General features: G+C 48.9%; 1 protein-coding gene across 1 annotated transcript in view; it reads right to left on the bottom strand.

Annotated features, from left to right (window-relative positions):
• Positions 1-21,155, bottom strand: part of OSBPL10 (oxysterol binding protein like 10) — a gene marked incomplete at its 5' end in the record, with an annotated part of 222,325 nt that overhangs the window by 17,693 nt on the left and 183,477 nt on the right. The window contains one exon of the mRNA XM_080934693.1: positions 2,574-2,723. Within this exon, the coding sequence (XP_080790819.1) occupies positions 2,574-2,723 (150 nt within the window). The remainder of the gene's footprint in view (positions 1-2,573; positions 2,724-21,155) is intronic.

The raw sequence follows: 21,155 nt of genomic DNA, 5'->3' as shown, positions 1-21,155 counted from the left end.
TTAGGCTTCTGTGCCCTTCCATATTGCATCTGAGCAATTTCAATTTCTTAGTCGCTCCTGTCATCCACGATTCCAACCCTGAATTTTGCAAACCATTTTAAAAGCGTGATCCACAGTGAGAACATTTGGCACTGTGACCTGGTGCAATAGAATATCAAAGTGTGTTACCATGCTCTGATAATTTCTGTCATAGTTCACGTCTTAAAAACAACTCTGAGCGACCCACTGAATTGGTTTTACAACCCACTGGTAGGTTGAGACCCACAATTTGAAAACAGTAGGATTTTAGATGGCACCTGGGGACCTCGCCACCTCCACGCCCTCAGCATTAACTGGAGCATCATCCTGGAGTCTTATGTAATCACCAAAGATAGGCAGCTATTTAAAAAGCCAAGCATCTTCAACAGATTCATTCAGCAAGAAGCTGAAATTAGCGTAGGAACATGGTGCCGAGCGGACCCTACTCACCCGCAGAGAGTCAGGGATCAGCCATGCACTGCAGGAGAAGGAAGAAATGAGGGACTGGGGGGTGCTTAGTGTGTGCCCTGTTTAAAGTGGCAGTCACCCAGGACGTCAGACACCTATACTGAAACCCCTGAAAACACTTCAAGGCAACTTTCTGAGCTGGTGAGGTAGCTTGCCTAGCAGACACAAAGCCCTGGGTTTGATCCCCATTAACTGCATCAGCCAGGAATGACGCCACACTCCGGCAATCCCCACACTCAGGACTCAGAGGTGCGAGTATCTGAAATCCAAAGTTACCCTTGGCTACACACTGAAGCCGAGGTCACGCTGGGATGCACACGACCCTGTTTCTAAAAAGCAAAATGGAGCCAGATGTGGTGACGCACACCTGCAATCTCGGCACTCGGGAGGTGGAGCTAGAAGGTTCTGGAGCTCAGGGTGTTCCTCCGCTATGTGGCAGGTTCAAGGGTAACCTGGGCTACGGTGAGGCCCAGCCTTGCTAAATAAAACCCCATGGTTTTAAAAAGAAGGGGTACACCCACAGTGCCCTGGCTGATCTCCACAGTGTGGTGCTACCCTGTCTCTCTGCTCCTTGTTCTTCATCCCAAAGAGCCCGGCATCACACGGTGGAATCACCCAGTGTACAGCTTCGGGCTAAGTCCTCTGCATGCCACCACCCTCCCGTCCCCATGTCCCTTCCATAGTGGCACTATGATCCTTACATAAAACCAAACTCTCCATCACCTCTCAGCGCCCCGTGACGCCAGGCAACTTTCGGCTCACTTGGGAAGCCACCTTCCCTCCCGCCTGCCCCCAGAAAAAGGGGGACAGTTGAGGTGAGGGGTGACGTGTCTGTGCCTCAGTGGGATGTGAGTGGCCGGGACATGGGGCTTCTTGTAGGCACTCAGGGAGAACTCTGGGTGCCTGCAGAGCCATGTCTCTCCTCACCCACTTAGGGGTTTGGAGTCACCAACAAAGCCACCCACCCCTTACAGACCTGTCGTGAAGATTAACGGCAGCCTTCAGAAGGACTCGAAGCTGGGCAGACACATTTTCCTTCTGTGTTTCCCTCACATCTGTGACGTCACAGTGACCTCTGACCTCTTTGGGATACTCTAATCTCTAGGACACTGCCACGGAGAACAAGCAGCAAGCACACAGTCATTCTCGGGAGCCAAATGAGGCCCTCCATCCTGAATGAGAGTGCGTCTAGAAGTGGCCTTCCTGGCTGGAGGTGGTGTTTATACCTCACAGCCAGAGCCACGGGATCCAAGATGGGAGAGCCCAGGATGCGAGACCAGGCTTGATTATATATAAAAGTCCTACCTCAAGAGAAACAGAGGAGACAGACAGAAAGAGAAGAGAGAGAGAGAGAGAGAGAGAGAGAGAGAGAGAGAGAGAGAGAGAGAGAGAGAACAAAGGCCAGAAGTGGCGGCATTCACTACTGCCCCGGGAGGTAAAGGAGGCAGGACAGCCATGAGTTCAAGGCCAATCTTGCCTACAAAAAGGAGTAGAAGTTCAGCCTGGGCTACATGGAACATCCCCTTCCTCCCCCTGCCCCCAATATGAGGCTGTGATGTGGTGTGAGGTGTCTATGCGTGTGGTATGTAAACATGTGTGTGCCTGTGTATGATATAAGAAGTACCTGTGTTTTAGTGTATGTGAGACATGTGTGTGGTATGAGATATCTGTGTGTGTGTGTGTGTGTGTGTGTACATAGTATGTGAGGTATCTGTATGTTTCTGTGTTTATATGTGAGGTGTTTGTGTGTGTGTGTGTGTGTGTGTGTTGTGTATTCATGTGTTGTGGCTGGCATTGTGTGTTTATGTGGGGTGTGTGTGTGTGTCACATGTTTTGCACATTTGTGTATGTTTGTGTGTGTGAAAGCAAGGAGTTCATATGTGTATATGCCTGTGTGTGTATCATTTGTGTGTATGTCTGTGTGTGTGTGTATGTATGTGTGTGTCCTTTCCAGATACTTCTAAAGTATCCACCCTAGAAGCCAATGTTGCCTTCCCCTAGTCTGGGTTCCCACCTCGGCACAGCGAGAGAACAGGTGAGCAGGAAAGGCGTGCAGTAGAGACGGCCACCAGGCCATACCAGCCTACCTTGGTTAAGTCCATGCCCAACTTGAGCTGAGAGATGAGGTGGAGAATTACGCTGTGCTGGTCCTCCACGGTGCCTGGCTCCGCCTCTCCCTGGTCCTCATTATCACTCTGTTCTTCTTCGGACAAAACCAGTTCAGGGCCTGAGTCTGGCTGAAATAAAATCATTCAAAGTCATTAGCTGGTCCCTCAGAAACAGGAAACGCAGTCCAATGGGATGCTCAAACCACGGGCTTAACGGTGACCATGCAAAGCCAGAGCTGTCCCTGGTCACGTCTCTGTAAGGCAGTCTTGCTTGCCGGACCGAGGCCGGGCCTCTGGAGGGTTGGGCCCTGTGCTGCGGTCTCTGAGCCCCCCTTACGGCCCACCCCACGTCGGAGCTTAGGCCTCCCAGCATGGGAGGGCTGTCTTCGATTTTCAAAATAGACAATAATCACTTCTGAATAAGACATCATCCATGTCCATGGCTAAAAGCATAGCTGTGCATGTTGTATATGCACGCGTACACATGTACATGCAGGAAGCATGGTCATAGTATGACTACTTCAGGTGTATTTTTGTCTTTAAAAATGACCGTGTGTGTGTGTGTGTGTGTGTGTGTGTGTGTGTGTGATATGCCACAGCACAGATGTGGAAATCAGAAGACAATTTGCAAGAGTCAGTTTTTTTCCCTTCTACCTATGTGATCTGGGACTAGAACTCAGGTCAGCAGGCTTGGAGGCAGGCACCTTTACCCACTGGGCCTTCTGGATAAGTCTTGATTTCCTAATATAAATTTATTTATTCCTTTTGATAACTTAGCTGCAGGGCTCTGAAGGGAACTTTGTGGATGACAACCCCCTGTCACAATGTTAAAGGCTGGGTGTCCCTGCAGACATACACAGTATTCATATATGACCCCTGGCCCAATCTTGCCTACTGCCAGACACAGCCCCGTGGACTTACATACCCTGAACGCTTTATGTGTGATGCAAATTTTCTTAGCATTTATCAATAAAAGTCGAGTCCCCCTGGAATTTTAAAACTGCTCTATTTCTGGAAATTTTACTCCAAGACAATTTCCACTCAAATCAAAAAGTGTCACTCTGTCAAGTTAAAGAACTCTCAGAAATGGTATGAAGAGATTAAAAAAAAAAAAGAAGAAGAAGAAAAGAAAAAGAAACTTTAGGAAACATTCTGAAACTTCACAGCAAAGGGGGAAGGGCATGCTGGCCTCTGACCCGGTCTTCTTGGTGCCAATCGGCTAACTCGATCATTGAGTTCCACTTCTCATATGACACAGAAAATTATCAGGATAACACTGTATGGGGGGCGGGGGGGCCTCTGGGAGCACAATCTTTGGGAGCACTGTCTTTTCTAGTGTGCAACTGCCAAGAACTTTGCTATGCATCGTCTCTGGGATTCCACCAACCTGCTCTACCAGCCCACATTTTCATGGCCCCCTCATTAAATACTGCAAGCAAACATTCTAGGTTTCAATCCAACTATGAACAGACATGGTAAGCTTATCATATGAAATAGAAGGACTCAGAGATATTAAGTATAAAAAGACACAAATATGTTCATGTGACCTTGCAAAAACCAATAATTTATTAGTCTTGTTAGAGCATCTTGCATTTAAATACACTCCTAATGTACACAGGGTCTCAGTGATTAATGGGCTGTGGCTGTCCAGGTAAACACACAAGTATGTGCTGGCTGCCCCCACCACCACCACCTGACCTCCGTGCTCCACAGGGAACCCTGGTGCTCCTTCCCAGCTGGGCTAGACATTTTCACATTAATTCAATTCAATTCAATTAAATAGAATGTGCTACTGACAACTTCCAGACGATCCTTCATCTCCTCTAAATAAGGTGAGGGGTGCTCCTGCAACAGCCTGGGGCTTAAGTCCTACCATGCCCTTGTTCTTCAGGACTCTCCTCATGTGTGTTTCTGGGCATCTCTGACAAGCTGCTTTACTAGAACGTTCAGAAGTAGCCGAGGATCCCTCACTTATCCTGTGTTGGCCAAGAATGCTCAGAGGGAGGAGCAGGAGTGGAGGCTGCTTGAGATTTTACAAGGGGCGGGTGGAAGAGATGGGTGGGAGCCTAGCCTATAGCTGGGAGCTCAAGGTTGCTTTCTATTACCTCCAGCATTGCCTACCACACACCTGCTTCCTGCCTGGTGGGGCTTGCTGCCCAGGCTGTGGCACTAGAGATCTGAATAGAGAACGCTGAGATTCACGGGGCCTCCGTTTCCATCACCTCTCTCTGCTCCTTCATTCTTTCGCTTCTGGGTTCCAGGCCAGGGTCCCCTTGGGTGCTGAACTCTCGATTCCAACCTGACACTGCTGAAGTCACTTACCCAGGACATGCATCCCTCCCAGGGTCAAGGGACTTACTGGACTCACTCTGAAGTGCCCAGGGAGCACTACCTACTTTCGCTGAGTTCCCAGGGCAGGTGGAAGAAGAGGGGAACATCTGGGTATGTTGCTTTGGAGGGAAAGGAACTGAGATTGATGAACCTGAGGGGTGAAGACACTGTGTAGTTGATGAACCATCCGATACCAGACACTCTCAAAACTCAGACTAAACATATCATGGCTCAGTCTGGAAAGCCTTTGTGCCGGACCAACCCCAGCTCTGTGCTGTCTGAGCTACCTTGAAATCCAACACAGAATGTTCCTACCTTCTAGTAGCCAGAGGTCTTCTGCAAGATCCTACCATTCAATAACACTGGACAGCATTAACGGTATTTAGAACAGCATTAGTGCAAACACAGACATCTCCAGCTCCTCCTGCCTCAGCTCCACATTGCAGGCACCCCAGACGGGATTTGCAGCTACTCAATACATTTACAGTGATGGGCAGGGTGGTGGAAGGGCCCAGGATGGACCTACCCCAGGTCAGAACTCTGGGTGGGGAGGAGGTCAAGGGGAGCACGGTGGTGCTATCCTCTCACTGGTACAGAGGCTTAGCAAACCTTGCCCTAAGCTCAAACAAGGACCCTCCACTATTTGCGGCCTCTGGGACCTTCTGAGAACTCGCTCTTTAATAAGAACAGCAGCAATAGGAGTCGTCATGGTAGTTAACAGAATGGTTTGTAAACAGACTGATCCACCATAGAGCACATAACCAGATTTTAAACAAAAGGGGTCAGAAGGGTGTGGCAGCTCTTGCCTATAATCCCAATACTTGGGAGGCTAGGGCAGGAGGACTGCTATGAGTATAAAACCAGCCTAAGCTACAGAGTAAGACTGCCTTCTCCTCCCTTTCTCCCCCCACCCACCTACCTATCTATACCTTATTTCATTCATTAATGTTGGTAGTGGCTGCCTCAGAGGGCATGTTGGTTCCACCCCCACTGGAACTCCCTGCCTCCGTGTGCGCCAACATTTGGGGTAGAAGGAGACATGGGGACCACTGAGCTGGTTAAACGGTAGTGTGAATACCATCTGTCTGTGTCCATGAAGCCCTTGCTGTTCACAGGCACCACTGGGAATGGAGGCTTTGAAGGTCCAGGCTGTGCATGGAGATCAAAGGCTCAAACCCTTCGTCCTGCAGGGCAAAGCATTGCTTTCATCGTGGACTGCAAAGATATTGCTAATAATAACTAAGCTGAGGTTGTGGCTTAATTAGTGGAGAGCTTACCTAACATGCACACAGCCCCAGGTTTGAACCCAAGCACCATATAAAATGGGTGTGGTGACACACACCCGTAAGGCCAACACTTGGGAGGTAGAGGCGGGAGGATCAAAAGAACAAAGTTATCCTTAGCTATGTAGTAGCAGTCCTGAGGCCAACCTGGGCTACATGAAACAATGTTTTAAGGAGAAACAAAATCAAAGACACTGACAACTGTCACTTGACCTAAGTACATGTATCCACAGCTAGGAAGAGGGGCTCATCAGACCCTGCCATCCCCCTGCGGTAACACCTGCTTCTCCCCTGGCACCCTGTATGCTTACACCCACAAAGCAATAGCAACGAACTCCAGGTGTTCTAAGGGGCACAGCAGTGATTCCCCATCTTGGTGAAAACAGAAGTCAGTGAGGGACTTGTACCACCGGCCAATGTGCACGGCACAACCCAAGACAACCTTTCTCCAGAGATCCTTGCAAAGGAGCCACAAGAATATATACCAGCTAGACAATGAAATGGAATTAAAGCATGTTTTTAAAGAGAAGTGAGCTTTGGAAAAGTAAGATTAAAAAACAAAGCAAAACAAATCAAAAATTATGACTCAATAGTTCTACCAGATAAGCACGTTGGGGCCTATGGTGCTTTGGAGATCACCATGACTCCAGGGGAAAGACAGGTGAAGATCCGGTGGATGGCAGAGGCAACCTGGGGTTTGGGAACATTCCCTGGTGGTCTATCAGTACCCATAGCAAGACTCCTTGGCCTGGGGGGAACTGGGGAGGTAGATCAGTTGGTAACATACTTGCCTAGGATATACAACGCCCTGAGTTTGACACCCAGGAATGAGCATGTGGTGCATGTTGGTAATCCCAGCACTCCTGAGGTGGAGGCTCAATCACAAATTTAAGGTCATCCTCAGCCTGGAGTACAGGAGACCCGGTTCAAAGGGGGTAGGAGATGTCGGAGAGATAGCTCAATGGCAAAGCATCACCTTCATACACCTGTGACCCCAGTGCTGAGAAGGGCAGAGAGGAGATCACTAAGACTTGCTGCCAGTCTGGCCAAGAGATAGGAGCTTTGGTTTCAGGGAGAGACCCCCCAGTCAAAGGAAAATTAAGGTGGATCGTAACAGAGGAGGACACCTGATGCCTTCCTCTGGCCTCTGGACACCCACTCACATGCATGTTCACCACAAGCACGCTCACATACACACATGCACACACATACACACACCCACCATGTAGCATGTGCACACACACACAAACACCATGCAGCACATATACACACACATGCATGTACAGCATGCAACCCAGAGACACAGCATGCAGTACACACACACACACACACACACACACACACACACACACTCCTTGGCTTGGGACCTATAAACAGCCTTCTAGAATATCCACTACTATTCTTGATATTTTAAGCAGAACATGCGTCTGAGCAGGAATTGGGGAGATGACTCAGTCAACAAAATGCTTTCTGTGCAAGTCTGAGGATCCGGATTGGATTCCCAGCACCAACGTAAAAGGCCAGGCATGGTCCTCCACACTTGTAACCCCAGGGCTGGGAAGACAGAGATGAGAGGCTCCCTGGGTGTGTCGCCTGACACCTAATTGATGAACATCAGGCCAATAAAAGACCCTGTCTCAAAATGCAAGGGCAACCTTTTTTCCCCGACACATAAGCTTGTCCTCAAGCTTCCACACACATGCACCTACATACATAAACACACATGCACACACGTGCACTTCCATATACCCATACAACCATGCCTGCACTCCAGCACAGCCCACCAGGAACTCTTCATCTCTGACTTCTAACAAATCTCCATTCTTTAACACAAAGTGAACTTCAAACAAGGGATTCTTGTGTGTGTGTGTGTGTGAATCTGTCTTAGGCAACACAGAGATTTAATTTAACTACAGTTTGGGGGTGCTTTGAGGAAGAGTTTTCTAGGGTCCCTACCTGGCCCTCGGTGGTGGGATCTGTCACAGGAATTTGCATAGACTGTTCCCCTATGCCTGCCCAGTAGCCTGGGTTGGCCTCAGACTCTCTGCAGGTGGGTGTGGCCTGCTGACCCTCCATCTCCACCTGTGCTGGGATCACAGGTGTTTGCTACCACACCTGACACCTGTTTTCCTCTGCTCTGATGACATTACTGTTGGTCGCATTTACAGAATCCATCAAATCAAGGACTTAGGACTTTTATGACCCATTCTTTTCTATTCACGGTGTATTTAGCCAAATTAGCACACCATCGCATAATCCTCCAGGGCACCCTCACAAAAGCCAGCATCTCCCATCCCAAGATCCCCCTCAGATAGCCAAGTGTCACAAAAACCAGTGCCTTGGCACGGTAAGAGAAGCCACCCCACACCTATGCCAGTCACATCCCTTCTTGCCAATCATGCAAGATCGGGTCGCAGCCCCACCACCCTGGGCTCCCTCTTCCTTCATTCCTCAAACGGCCATTTAAGTCCCACGAAGAGCAGGCGCCAGCATACTGCTATCACGTGCTCAGGAAAGCTCTCTCCCCTGAGGAGTCACACAAAGTTTTGTCATATGAAAGAAGAAGAAAAAAAAAGTCGCTCCTGGTGACCTACTGTCCTCTCCGAGTTTAGCACAGGTGGGCACTGTCTTCTGGAAGAGCCTCTTTGACACCTGAGTCTAGTTCTCCACATGTGGGCCATGGTTTTTAGGCAGAAGGATTTCCTGTGCAGTGGAAGGGTGCCTACTCTGGGCAGGAGCATGCCATAGGCGGATGTGTCCTCTTCTTCAGTTGAGTCTTGCCCAGGTGTGGCTCCTTTGCCCTGATGCAGGGCAGCGGTTGAAGGCTCCTGCACATGTACAGTTCTCTGTGGAGTCTCTTCCAGAGCCGGATGATGTGCTTGGCCCCGGCAGGCACCGCCGTGTGTAGGGGGCTCTTATCCTGCCCTGCGGAGGTAGGTTCGTGGCGATGTTCCAGTGGAGGGGACCCAGATGGAGAAGCAGGGCTCTTGGGCCGGATGGGTGTGAGGACAGTGTGTCACACAGCAGGCTGGTCCCCACTGCCATCCTGGAGATGCTGATTTTGACTGCTGCTGACGTCACAATCAGGGTGCTGCCTTGCAGGGGCTGAGCTGGCTTTCTTGGGCTAACCACACATACACACACATTTACCACACTTGGCTCGCATAGACTGGAAGGAGAGGTGCTCTTCCCAAGCAAAGGGGCCGACCTGCAGAAAGGTTAATTTTCAATAAAACACACCCTGGAAGGCGGAAAGGCGGCACTCCTGGGGAGGGGGGTGGGGCAGGGGGGCTGGGGGACACATGGCATCAGTCAACATAACCAGGGTCAATCATACCAAGAGAATTCAGCTGTCGCCTTAAAAGCATGGGGTAAGGGACATTAGTAAGAACCAGAAGCATTCTTTGTCTCATTTCATGGCTTTTGAGAAACTAGAGTCTGGCCCTTTTAACGTGATAGGGGAACAGAAAAGAAGCAAGAAAGAATAAAGAAAAGCGATGGAGGAAAGGTCACAGCAATACCGGGAGAAGGGAGGCCGGCGACCCAGAGCAGTGGAGAGCAGCGAGCATGCAGGGGCAGGGGCTGCAAGGCCAACAGGAGTCTTTAGCACCGGTACCCTCGGGAGAGGAGGGACATGAGGACCCCCCCATGGGCTGGGAGTGTTTCTGAGCATCAAGTGCTGCACAGGGCTTCCCAGCACCCCTTCTTCCGGAGCAGAGCCAGTACTGGGACTGCACTTAGTCACCGTTTACGTGGTGCTTTGTTTAAAAGAGAGAGAGTGTGTGTATGGAGGGGGTGGGTGCCTGTGTGTGCCTGTGTGTCTGTATATGTGTGTGTGCATGCATGTGCCTGTGTGTCTGTGTGTGTGTGCATGTGTGCCTGTGTGTGCCTGTGTGTATCTGTGTCTGTGTGTGCCTGTGTGTATCTGTGTGTGTGTGTGTGCCTGTGTGTGCCTGTGTGTGTGTGTGCCTGTGTGTGCCTGTGTGTGTGTGCAAGCATGAGCTCCTGCACACTGATACCGAAGATTAAATGCCATATCCACGCTGGGCAAGCACTTGCTACTGAACTAATTAGCAGGCTTTTTTAAAACTTATTCTGAGGTTGGAAAGGGTGAATTCAGAAGGCCCTGAATTCAATCCTACACACACACCCTTAGGGGTGCTAAAGGAAAATGTTCACTTAGCACAGGCTATCTCCCCCCACCTCAGTTTCTCACCCAAACTCCCTATGGTCCATACCGACCACGGTACAGAAGAGGTTTCCCCAGCCTCAGTTTCCCATTTTACATCCAAACAATTGAGAATGAAGCACAGAATGCAGCCGCATTGCACTGAAATATTGTCTGCATTCCCTAAAACACAGTATAGCCGCTATTAGCAGGACACGAACGCTGTATTTGGTATTAAAAGTAATTCTGCAGTGGCTGGACAGATGGTTCAGTGCTTAAGAGCCCAGCTGCTCTTCCCGAGGACCCAGGTTCAATTCCCAGCACCCACATAGTGACTATCAACCATCTTTAACTCCGACGTCTTGGGACTCCCACACCCTCTTCTGGCCTTCACACACGATATACTGACACACGCAGGCGGGACACCCATACATGTGAAAACAAACACAAATCAGTTCCAAAACAAAAATTGCAAAAGTAGATAGGATGAAGTGTGCCAGCTACATGTCAAGATTAGGAAAAGTTTACGGAAGACACTAAAGCTTCCACAGATTCTGGTGTCTATGGGGATTCCAGATCCATCCCCAAGGATCCTGGGAAAGAGCCATATGTCATGGTACTTTATAGACCCTCGTTGTCTAGTGTAGTAGCAATTAGCAATTAAAATTACACTAAATAAAGGCTGGGGTGTTGTTCAAGAGTAGAGCATTTGCTGAGCCCATGCAAGGCCTTGGATTCCAAGCCTAGTACCTCAAAATAAACAGAATTTGGACCTTCGGAGATGGCTCAGTCAGTAAAGCACTTGCCACACAAGCATGAGGATCAGAGTTCAAATCCCCAGCACCCACGATAAAGCTGGGCATGGCAGTGTATCTATAACCCCAGCTCCAGGGAAGCAGGAGACGGTGCGTCCTGGAGGCTTGCCGGCCAGTCTAACTGAAACAGTGGGTTCCAGGCTCAGTGAGGCCACTGGACTAACAATAGAGGAAGATATCCACCAACACTGCTGGCCTGTACCCACACACATGCACACATGTATATGTGCCTGTACCCCCCCCCACACACACACACTCAGTCATGCACACATGCATGCCCATACAACACACCCACCAACAGCCCCTAACCTGTGCACCCATACACATTGGGGATGTATACATACGTGACCATACAACACATACACTTCGATGATGGCCAGCAGGATGCCTCCACTGCTGAACCTGAATTTAACGCACAGAACCCACACACTGGAAGGATAACACTGCCTTCCATCTGTCCCCGACCTCCACTTATGTGCCATGGCATAGGTCCCTTCTTCTCTCTCACACACCAGATAAGTAAAATGTAATTAAAACGTCTTTAAAAGTAGCTTCGGTTGCAGAGTGGCTTCAGGCCTGGACAGCCAGTGGCTCTCTTTAGAGCAGTGGTTCTCACCCTTCCTAATGCCGTGGCCCCTTAATACAGTTACTCATGTGGTAACCCTCAACCATAAATTATTTTTGTTGCTATTTCATAACTGTCATTTGTTACTGTTATGAATCATGATAAAGATCTGTGTTTTCAGATGGCCTTGGGTGAACCCTGTATAAACGGGTCATTCAACCCGGAGGGGTCTCGACCCACAGGTTGATAACTACTTGTTTAGGACACATTTGTGCTAGCAAGTCAACTGATAGAGTCTTAAAGTCCTCCTAATTTGCTTCCGTTCTGACTACCGTTAGTTTCTCTGTAACATCAGCACCCATATAGGGTGCAACTTTAACAACAGGTGAGCCCCACAACTGAGCTATGGGGGAAGAGGCACCTCAGGCTGCTGATGCGCACAGCTCGATGGTCTTGGGTCTTAATTTTTCCGGGCCACACACAGCTTATCAGGAGTAGATGGCTGTGATATTTAAAACTCAAACACAAAAGGCAGATTTTCACAAATGCCCACCTGAGAAATAGGCTGGCGTGAAATAGTTCAGGAAAGGAAACTACTCCAAAGGGGCGGGGCCTCAGAGTTCACAGGCAAAGTGAGCATAGACCTCTGCCTTGGGTAATTCCTTCCAAACCTGCCCAGAGGAGTGGCCTTTCTTCATAAAGTAAACATGAGAGACTGGAATTAAAGGCTGGGTGTGTAATTCTTTCAGAACGCACCCTTGCTAAACTGCCTGGCTTCACCCACAAATCACGCGGCTATGAGCCTGATCACTTTAGAGGTCAGGGCCAGGAGAGGGCATCATGCCAAGCAGAGGTCTGGACTAACAGCAGAGGCTCTACATGGTGAGGAGGAACATTCAGTATGTGACCCCACCCCCGCCAGGCCCCTGCATCAGTGACAGTCATGCTGGGTGTGATGGTTTCTGGGATCCCAGCACTCGGGAAGCAGAGGCAGAATATTCCAGTTTGTCTTTAGCTATACCCTGGGCATATATGAGAGCCTGCTATACAAGGGGGTTGGGGGAGAGAGGAAGGAAGGATGGAAGGAAGGAAGGAAGGAAGGAAGGAAGGAAGGAAGGAAGGAAGGAAGGACAGACTAAGCCAGGGCCCACGTTCTTTCTTCTGCACACACGTGCAGTGATTGTCTGGGATCGTCTGAGTTTTTATTCTTCTGAGTGGAGTACAGTTATTGGTTCTGTGCCTGGTACTGCAGACAGATCTCAGCACACAATTCTGCAGGTTCTGACAACGTTACCACGTTATGTATAATTCGGGTCACTGATACAAGCCACACTGATATCACTGTGGTGCCTCCAACTTTTCACCTTGCAAAACCACCTCCAGATCCAGTGCACTGCAGCCCACCCCACCCCACCCCCTGGCTTAGGAAGAGGAGGGGACTCGTGCCCCATGCCACAGGGCTGAGGGAGCTGCAGACAAAGGCATCGGGCTCTCTTGTCCTGGTCCCCTGTAAGAGTGTGACTGGGGTGATAGTCCAAACCTGGTCCCAAGTAACCTTCAAGGACCTGGCTCTGTGCCCCACCCTAAGAGGAACCAGAAAGACACATTTTCCCACAGGCGCACAAGTCAGTAAACTGTTTCTTCTACATTAGGCCAGGTTCTAGAAATTTCAGTTGCCCCCATAAGCAGATGCTGAAAGCAATCTTATTGGACAGGGGAGCGCGGGTTGTCTATCCCAGGTGACCAATCTGCTCTGATCTTCTATCCAGCACTGCAGGGGAGTCTTTTTGCCTTCCCCAGGATTTCCCAACAGACCTTCCCAATGCAAAGAGACAACCAGCACAATAGTTATGGTTTACAAGCCATTAAAAAGCAGGTCACTGGGGACCCAGTCCTGAACAATCAAACAAGAAAGGATCATTAGGAACCCTTCACTGAGAACATTCTCCCAGGCCATTGTCACTGCCAGGAGGGTTATGTAATTTGGGAGCAGCCTGTTCTCAAGGAGCAAAATCAAGTATATGTAAATCCTGCTTAAAGACGTGGGACCCCCAATGCCTCCCGAAATTGAGAACTGACCATGAACCACAGGCACAGTGAGACTAAATGCGGGTGACCGTCCATTTCTTAAAGATGGCCCTGCTGTCACCAGACTGATTCAGCATGTCTTTCCTTCCGTCTTTCTTTCCTCTCCTTTCCATTCTCCTCCCTCTCTATTTTCCATCTTCTCTCCTTTGCTTTCTTCGTTTTTGGGAAATGGGTCCTGCTATGCAGCCCGGGCTGGTCTGGAACTTACTGTGAAGTGCAAGCCGGCCCTGAAAACTTTTGGCAAGCCTCCTGCCCTAGTTTCTCATGCATATTTCCAGAAACATTAACAAACCAAGGAAAAAGCATTGGGGGGAAATAAACTCCAGAGGGGTACACATGTATGTGTGTGCTCATGTGTGTGTGTTATGTATTATATGTCTGTATGTGTTTGTGTGTAGTATGTGTGTGTGGTATCTGTGTGTGGACATATGTGTGTCTGAATGTGTTTGTGTGTGGTTTGTGTGTTTGTATGTGTGTCTGTGTGTATGTGTCTGCCTGTGTGTGGGTGGTGTGTGTGGTATGTATATATGTCTGTATGTGTTTGTGTGATGTGTATGTGTGTATATTTGGTATGTGTGTGGTGTTTGTCTGTGTATGATGTGTGTGGTGTGTGTGGTATGTGTGTATGTGTGGTATGTATGTGTATTTGTGCTGTATGTACACACATGTACATGCTCACCTGTGTACAGATGGAGGTTTGAAGCTGTGTTAATATCTCAGTCTCCACCTCAGTTTATGAGGCAGGGTCTCTCACAGTCAACCCAAGGCTCGTTTTACACAAACTGGATGCCCCACCCCCACCCCAGGGGCCTACCTGTCTCACACTTCCCAGGACTAGGGTTACAGGCACACGCTGCCACACTCAGCTCTTTGCCTGGATCCTGGAGCTCCCAAACCCCGGTGCTTTGCAGGGGGAAAAGGAGAAAAGAAAAAAAAAGAAAGAAAAGGAAGCACCCTTAAACAAAACAACCCCAATAATGCCATCATGACTCTAAATGTCAACACTCCACTCAATACTGTGTGTCTTGAATGGCAGGAGTTTTCTTTGCTTTTTAATTTGCATCATACGTGTATATTTTCCTAGGTCCCAGTGATGAGGATATTCAGGTTTCTCTGCCATTTTATTCAAATGTAGGCTGAACAAACAATGTAGGAGAGTAATTACAGTCATTCACATTTTTTCATGTTACCTCACTGCCATTAAACCCAAGCGAGGCCATGCTTTACAGGCTGGTGTGGGCAGGCCTGTTCCCTGCCGCTTCCCCCTGCTCTCAGATGCTTCGCTCAGTGAACATCTCAAGGGGGAATGTGTGAGGCAGCTCCAAGTATCCTCAACACCACCACTGAGGTGCAGTGACAGTATCAGCAACAGAAAAGATGGAGATTATCACTCTCTCTGAGGGGAAGGCAGAAGATTTTAAGGTCTAACTGTAATCCAGGGTCTGGAGAGATGGCTCAGTGGTTAAGAGCACTTGCAGTTCTTCCAAAGGACCTGGGTTCAGTTCCCAGCTCAACATGGCCACTCAAAATGGTAACCCTGGTTCTAGGGCATCTGGCGCCCCCTTCTGGCCTCCATAGCACCAGGAATACATACTACACAGCCATACATGCAAGCAAAATAGAAATACACATAATAAAATAAAATACTTTAAAAAACAATTACAAGAATTCTTAGGAAACATCAACCAGAATATAACAGATTGGGAAAGAATACAAGGGAGTTCAAAGACAAGGCCTATAGCTGTAGCTCTGTGAGACTTGGGGTTTGAGCCCCGGTATTGCCAAATAAATAAATAGACATTAAAAAGCTAGAAAACGAACAAAATCAACAGCTAGTAAAAATGTGAGAGTCGGCCTAAGACTTTAATAATAATATAAAAATGTACATTAAAAACAAGATATTGTTTCTCCCCTAAAAAGACAGTGACAAAGTTAATTCCTCTGCGTTAGTTTTCGGAGGGGAGAAAACATCCTTGTTACCTGTCTATCTGCTGCTGTGTTTTGAACGAGGGTCCAGGCTGGTCTCAAACTTCCAACCGTTCTCCTGCCCAAGCCTCCCAGAGGCTTCAACTACCAGGTCTGGCTTTGACATCTGTTCTCTGCTGGTGAGGGGTGAGGGGCACTGAGACCCTGGCACAGGGCCGGAGAGCATCCACTTTCTCTCAGCACACTCTGTTATTCATCAACCTGGTGTGTGTGTGTCACATGGACTTTACCTATGTCCGGTTGCTGGAAATTCTATCTGTGGAGGAAAGGTTAGCGTGCAAATGACCTGAAAACAGGACACCTCAGTTCTCCTGGAGCCCGATGAAATCACTGAGGTTGAATAAAGTGGGACCCACGAGTCAGGAAGCTATGGACCAGAGAAAGCTTAGTAGTTGCGTGGATGAGCACAGGTGTCGTATGGAGAGCTGGCATATACTGCTAAAGGCCATGGAGGGTGGGAAAGTCAGGGACGGTGACACATGCCTTTAATTTTAGCACTTGGGAGGGGGAGGCAGGTACCTCTCTGTGAGTTCTTTGGTTGGCCAGCCTGGTCTACCTAGGGACTTCCAGGTTAACCAGAGTGACACAGTAAGACCTTGTCAAAAAAAAATATTTAAAAATGAAGAAGCCATAGGACATTATCTATAGGGTAAAAAGTTGTTTTTCCTTTTTTCTTTTAAAGGAACAAATGCTAGCGAGCTGGGTTTTCTGTTTAACCTATCAGGTGAGTCACACAGTAGCCCCTCTAGAGGCAAGGGTTGCAACTGTTTTCACCCCTGACTCCCTACAAGTTCCACGCTAGAGCTGATTAATGTGGTTAATAGCCCAGGCTGGTCTCAGCTCATGATGTAGTTGTGGATGGTGCTGAACTTCTCCTGTCTCCACCTCTGCACTGCTAGGATGACAGGCCTATGCCAGCATGCCCAGTGTATACAGTGCTGGGATCCAACCCAGGGCTTTCTGGATGCTGGACAAGCCCCGGATTAGCTGAGCTTTAAAAACCCTCCCTTCCCCTGCCAAAGGCAAGTAGTATGAACTGTCAGAGGGAGTTACAGTTTTGTATCTAGGTTAACATGAGGCCATCAGAGGGAGGGGCTGTCGAGGAGTCTGCTAAGCAATGGCAGGCGGAGGAACAACTTTGAAAAGAACGTCACTGTGTAAAAGAAAAGTAATCAGAAATGGCTTTTTCTTTCTTCTTCTTTTCCTTTCTTCTCATAACAAGTCCAGCTGAGCTGAGCTGACTGCTTTCCAAGGGAAGACATTCACTGAGACTCCTTTCTGAGCCAGGGTCGAGTCTGGCTTTACTGGCACGGTACATCAGTGTGCTGGAGAACAGGAGCAACCTTGCACACTTTAAAAGGCTTTGGGTGTCCATGTCCCCCAAGCCAGACTGTGGATTTGGGGTTACAAGGCATTGGAGAATCAGAGCTGCAGATGAAAGAGGCGGGAACTGTGGGTGTGGCTTAGTGGTAGAGAGTTTGCCTGGCATGCAAGAAGCCCTGGGTTCGGTCCCCAGCACAGAGTAAGCCAGGCGTGGTAGTGTCTAACTGTCAGGAGATGAGAAATTCAAGGTCAACTTGGTCAGCACAGGCATTTGAGACCCGTATCAAAAAAAAAAAAAAAAAAAAAAAAAAAAAAAAAAAAAGTGGGGAAGAGGGAGGTCAGCTTGCTGAAGCAAGGCACCCTGGCTCTCCAGACCTATGAAAGGGCTACAAGGCAAGGGCAAAAGGAAGACTGGAAAAGCCAAGGAGACGGTGTCCATGCAAGTCACTAAAAATTCTCTGCACTCTGAATTTTTCAGCTGCACCCACCTGTGACATCAGCTAGGGCTGCCCACGTGTGTGGGAGGGGGCGGATCTACACTGCCCACTGGCCTATGGAGGAGGGAGAGGAAATCTCAGAGAAGCCAGCGAGACAAGGAAAACCAGACAGCCTCTATGACAAATGCGAAAACGATGCTGGAGGAACCATGTTGGCCTATGTTAGTAAATAAAGCTGTATCAGCCAGTGCACCCCAGGATCACTTGAGAGAGTCTCGGTTGAGTAATAGCCTTCATCAGGTTGGTCTTAATTGATGTAGGAGGGCCCCAGTCTACTGTGGGCCAGCCAACAAGAGTGTTCCTTCGTGGTTTCTGCTTTGGACTGCTGCCTTGAGTTCCTGCCCTGACTTCCTTCGATGGTAGACTGGGGGTAGAAGGCAAACAAACCGTTTCTTCCCCAAGTTGCCTTTTCGTGGTGTGGTTCATCAAAGCAACAGAAAGAAGCTAGGACAGAAGCCCTTGGATGGCGAACACCCTACGAAACAGGTGGTAGGTGGCACTGGTTATAGCTGTCAGACTACTGAGCCCCGGGAAGCCTAGAATGTCCAGTCCGCTTAATATCCACAATAAAGAGGCCAAAGAGCAGTTCAAATAAGGTTGGGTTACTGCTGAGTGGAAATGTGGGGCCTCATGATGGAGAATTGGGGCTGTGGCCTCTTATCAAGTGCACGCTCACATTCCAAGGCAGGCATGAATGGGTTTGGCCTCAAAGTGCCCTGTCAGCCTCTGTACACAGAAGAGGAGAAAGACAACCGCCATGATAATCCCTCACCTAGAAACACCCCAAAGAGACAATTCTATACCCAAACGCATGTCAGAAGACAGGGATTGATGCTTTGTTCCTACATCTTCAGACAGACGATTATTTTACTGTTCACCCATATGCCCTATAAGGATGACAAGGGGCTTTGTAACACCGTGAAGGGTCCAAATTATATCAAACAGGCCCTGTCCTTTCGACTGTTACCACGTAGCCTTAAACTTGATATGTGCCCGAGCCTAGCCCTGAACTCCTGACTCTCCTGTCAGGTGTATACTTCTCCAAGGTAGAAACTACCAGGCTGTCACATGGAGTCTTATGTTCCATGGGTCAACTGCTTCGTTAAGGAGCCGTGCTCTCAAAGATTACAAAATAAAGGGTGTTGTGAGGGCTGGTGAGAGCTCAGGGGCTAGAGCAGAGGATAAAGGCTTGCAGCAAAAGAGTGAGGACTGGAGTTCGAATCCCCAGCACCCATGATTGAAATGTTGGGCAGCTAGACAGCCATACGCAATTCTGGTCCTTGGGAGGATGGGAGAGGGGATCTCCACAACAAGCTGGCTGGCTAGACTCCACTCATTGAGCTCTGGGTTCAACTGAGAGCCTGCCTCAATATATAAGGTAAACTACGACTAAAGAAGACCCCTGATGCCAGTCTATGACCCCACATACATGACCATACATGCCTGCACATACACGTACTTGCACCTACACACATGCAAACACACACGCAGCTGTTGTGGGGCAAGAACTTGAGTTTATATAACCTCTGCCATTTCTTGCTCAGAGCCCATGAGAGTGACGTCACTTCTGTAGGACACTAAGAGCCCCCGTTCACTAGCCCCATAGAACAATGCCTCCAATGGGCGACCACATCCTCACAGTGATGGTTTCTGTAAGAGACACCATTCTGAGCAACAGTTTAATGCTAAAACAGAAGTCAGCATCCTGGAACTTCAAGGATGCAGACACACAGAATAGCTCCTTCACACACTTCCATCTCTTCTCCTACGGCAATACGTGGAACTGACCGGCATGAGAAAGGTATACTTCGCCCAAAGGCCTCGTTCTGTCTGAATTACACAGTGTACTTCTTCTAAAGCCAAACGACAAGCTGGCCCTGTGTACTGGGATACACACCTGATTGGAAAGCAGGTATCTGGAATCCAAGACACCCTTTCCAAAAAGAAGGTCATTCCTGTGTTTGTCTATTTGCAGGGTAAAATATCTTCATAATTGAGATTTCAGCCTTTGATGGAAGCTGGCTCTTTCCTTCCACCATTAGAATGAATGGTGCGAGTGGTGTGTGTGTGTGTGTGTGTGTGTGTGTGTGTGTGTGTGTGTGTGAATGCAAAGGCCTCCGGGTAGCTGACTTCTGCATCTTACCCATATCAGTGACAAAACTCTTGGTTAGGACTGTGAGAGCCAATAAAGAGGAAGGAATACAGAAGTCAGAGCAGGGGAGGGATGGCTTAGTTGGTAATGTGCTAATTCTGCAACCCCGAGGACTGAGAAATAAGCCCCAGTGCCCACATTTAAAAAAAAGAAAAGAAGTCAGGCGTTGTGGTGTGGACTTAGAATCCTAGAGCTGGGGAGGCAGAGACAGGTAGACCCCCAGGGGCTCCCTGGCTGGCCAGCCTCAGCTACTAGGTGAGATCAAGACTAATGAGAGATGCTGTCTCAGGAAGCAAGGTGAATAGCACCGGGAGAATGATTCCTGAGGATGTCTTCTGACTTCCACACACACCTACACACAGCTACTCAAATACCTATGTGCACCCATGTGCAGACACACAGAGAGGACGGTGTGTAAATGTCACCGAAGCGGCAGATGGTGAGAAACCGAAGAAAGGACCCAGGGGTAAGGGGCTGGAGTCAATACACATCCGAGAAGGGAGGAGTCAGTGACAGAGAGCATCCCATGACCCCTGATGACTCCACAGAGCCCAGCCCCCAACTCAGCTCCAACAATACCACCTGCAGAGCAAGACATGGTCCCAAAGAGGAGGGGATAGGACTGGCAACGAAGAGAGGGTGTGCAAACTCTAAGACAAGGCCATGCTGGGATTGGCAAGATGGCACAGCCAGAAAAAGCACTAGCTGCCAAGTCATCCGCAGAGATCCATGTGGAAGAGCTGAGTTCTGCACGTTGTCTTCTGAGCTATGGCACACACCATCGATGTGTGCGGACACTAAATCACTAGATGGTATTTAACTGTTTTGTTACTATTTCCACATGCTATGATCAACACCTGCTAAACTCGGAATAGTACCCAGTTCACTGTGTTTCACACATATGTGCACACACACACACACACACTGCTTCCTGCCTATGTGCACCCAGCTAACTCAATGCCACAAATTTGTAATTACGAATTGGCACCCAGAGAGGTCCTGCAATGCTACAGAACACAATTCAAACTGCAAAAGTTGGGGGAGGGGGGTGCAAGCATTCATTGATTGAATCAGGCAAAGCCTGCAGTTCAGACGGAAAAACACTTGGCTCCTTTCTCCCATAATGTTCTTTCCCCGAGATCATAAATTGCTGAGTGCCGGCTTTCCATCTTTGAAAAGCGAACGTGACGAGAGCCAGCCTATATGTCACTTTGGGAATACTTATTCATCGCGGACAAGTAAAAATGCGAGCTACTCAGCTGGTGAGAGGCTCTCCTGTCTGCTGCCACGGCCCAATAGGTCTAGGCCAGCGAGGGTAAGGAGAATGTGGTGAGGTTGGGGGCTGTACGGAGG

The sequence above is a fragment of the Micromys minutus genome (assembly GCF_963924665.1).
Source record: "Micromys minutus genome assembly, chromosome: 21".
In the NCBI taxonomy this organism is placed as follows: domain Eukaryota; kingdom Metazoa; phylum Chordata; class Mammalia; order Rodentia; family Muridae; genus Micromys; species Micromys minutus.
This window is presented reverse-complemented; position numbering and strand designations above follow the sequence as displayed.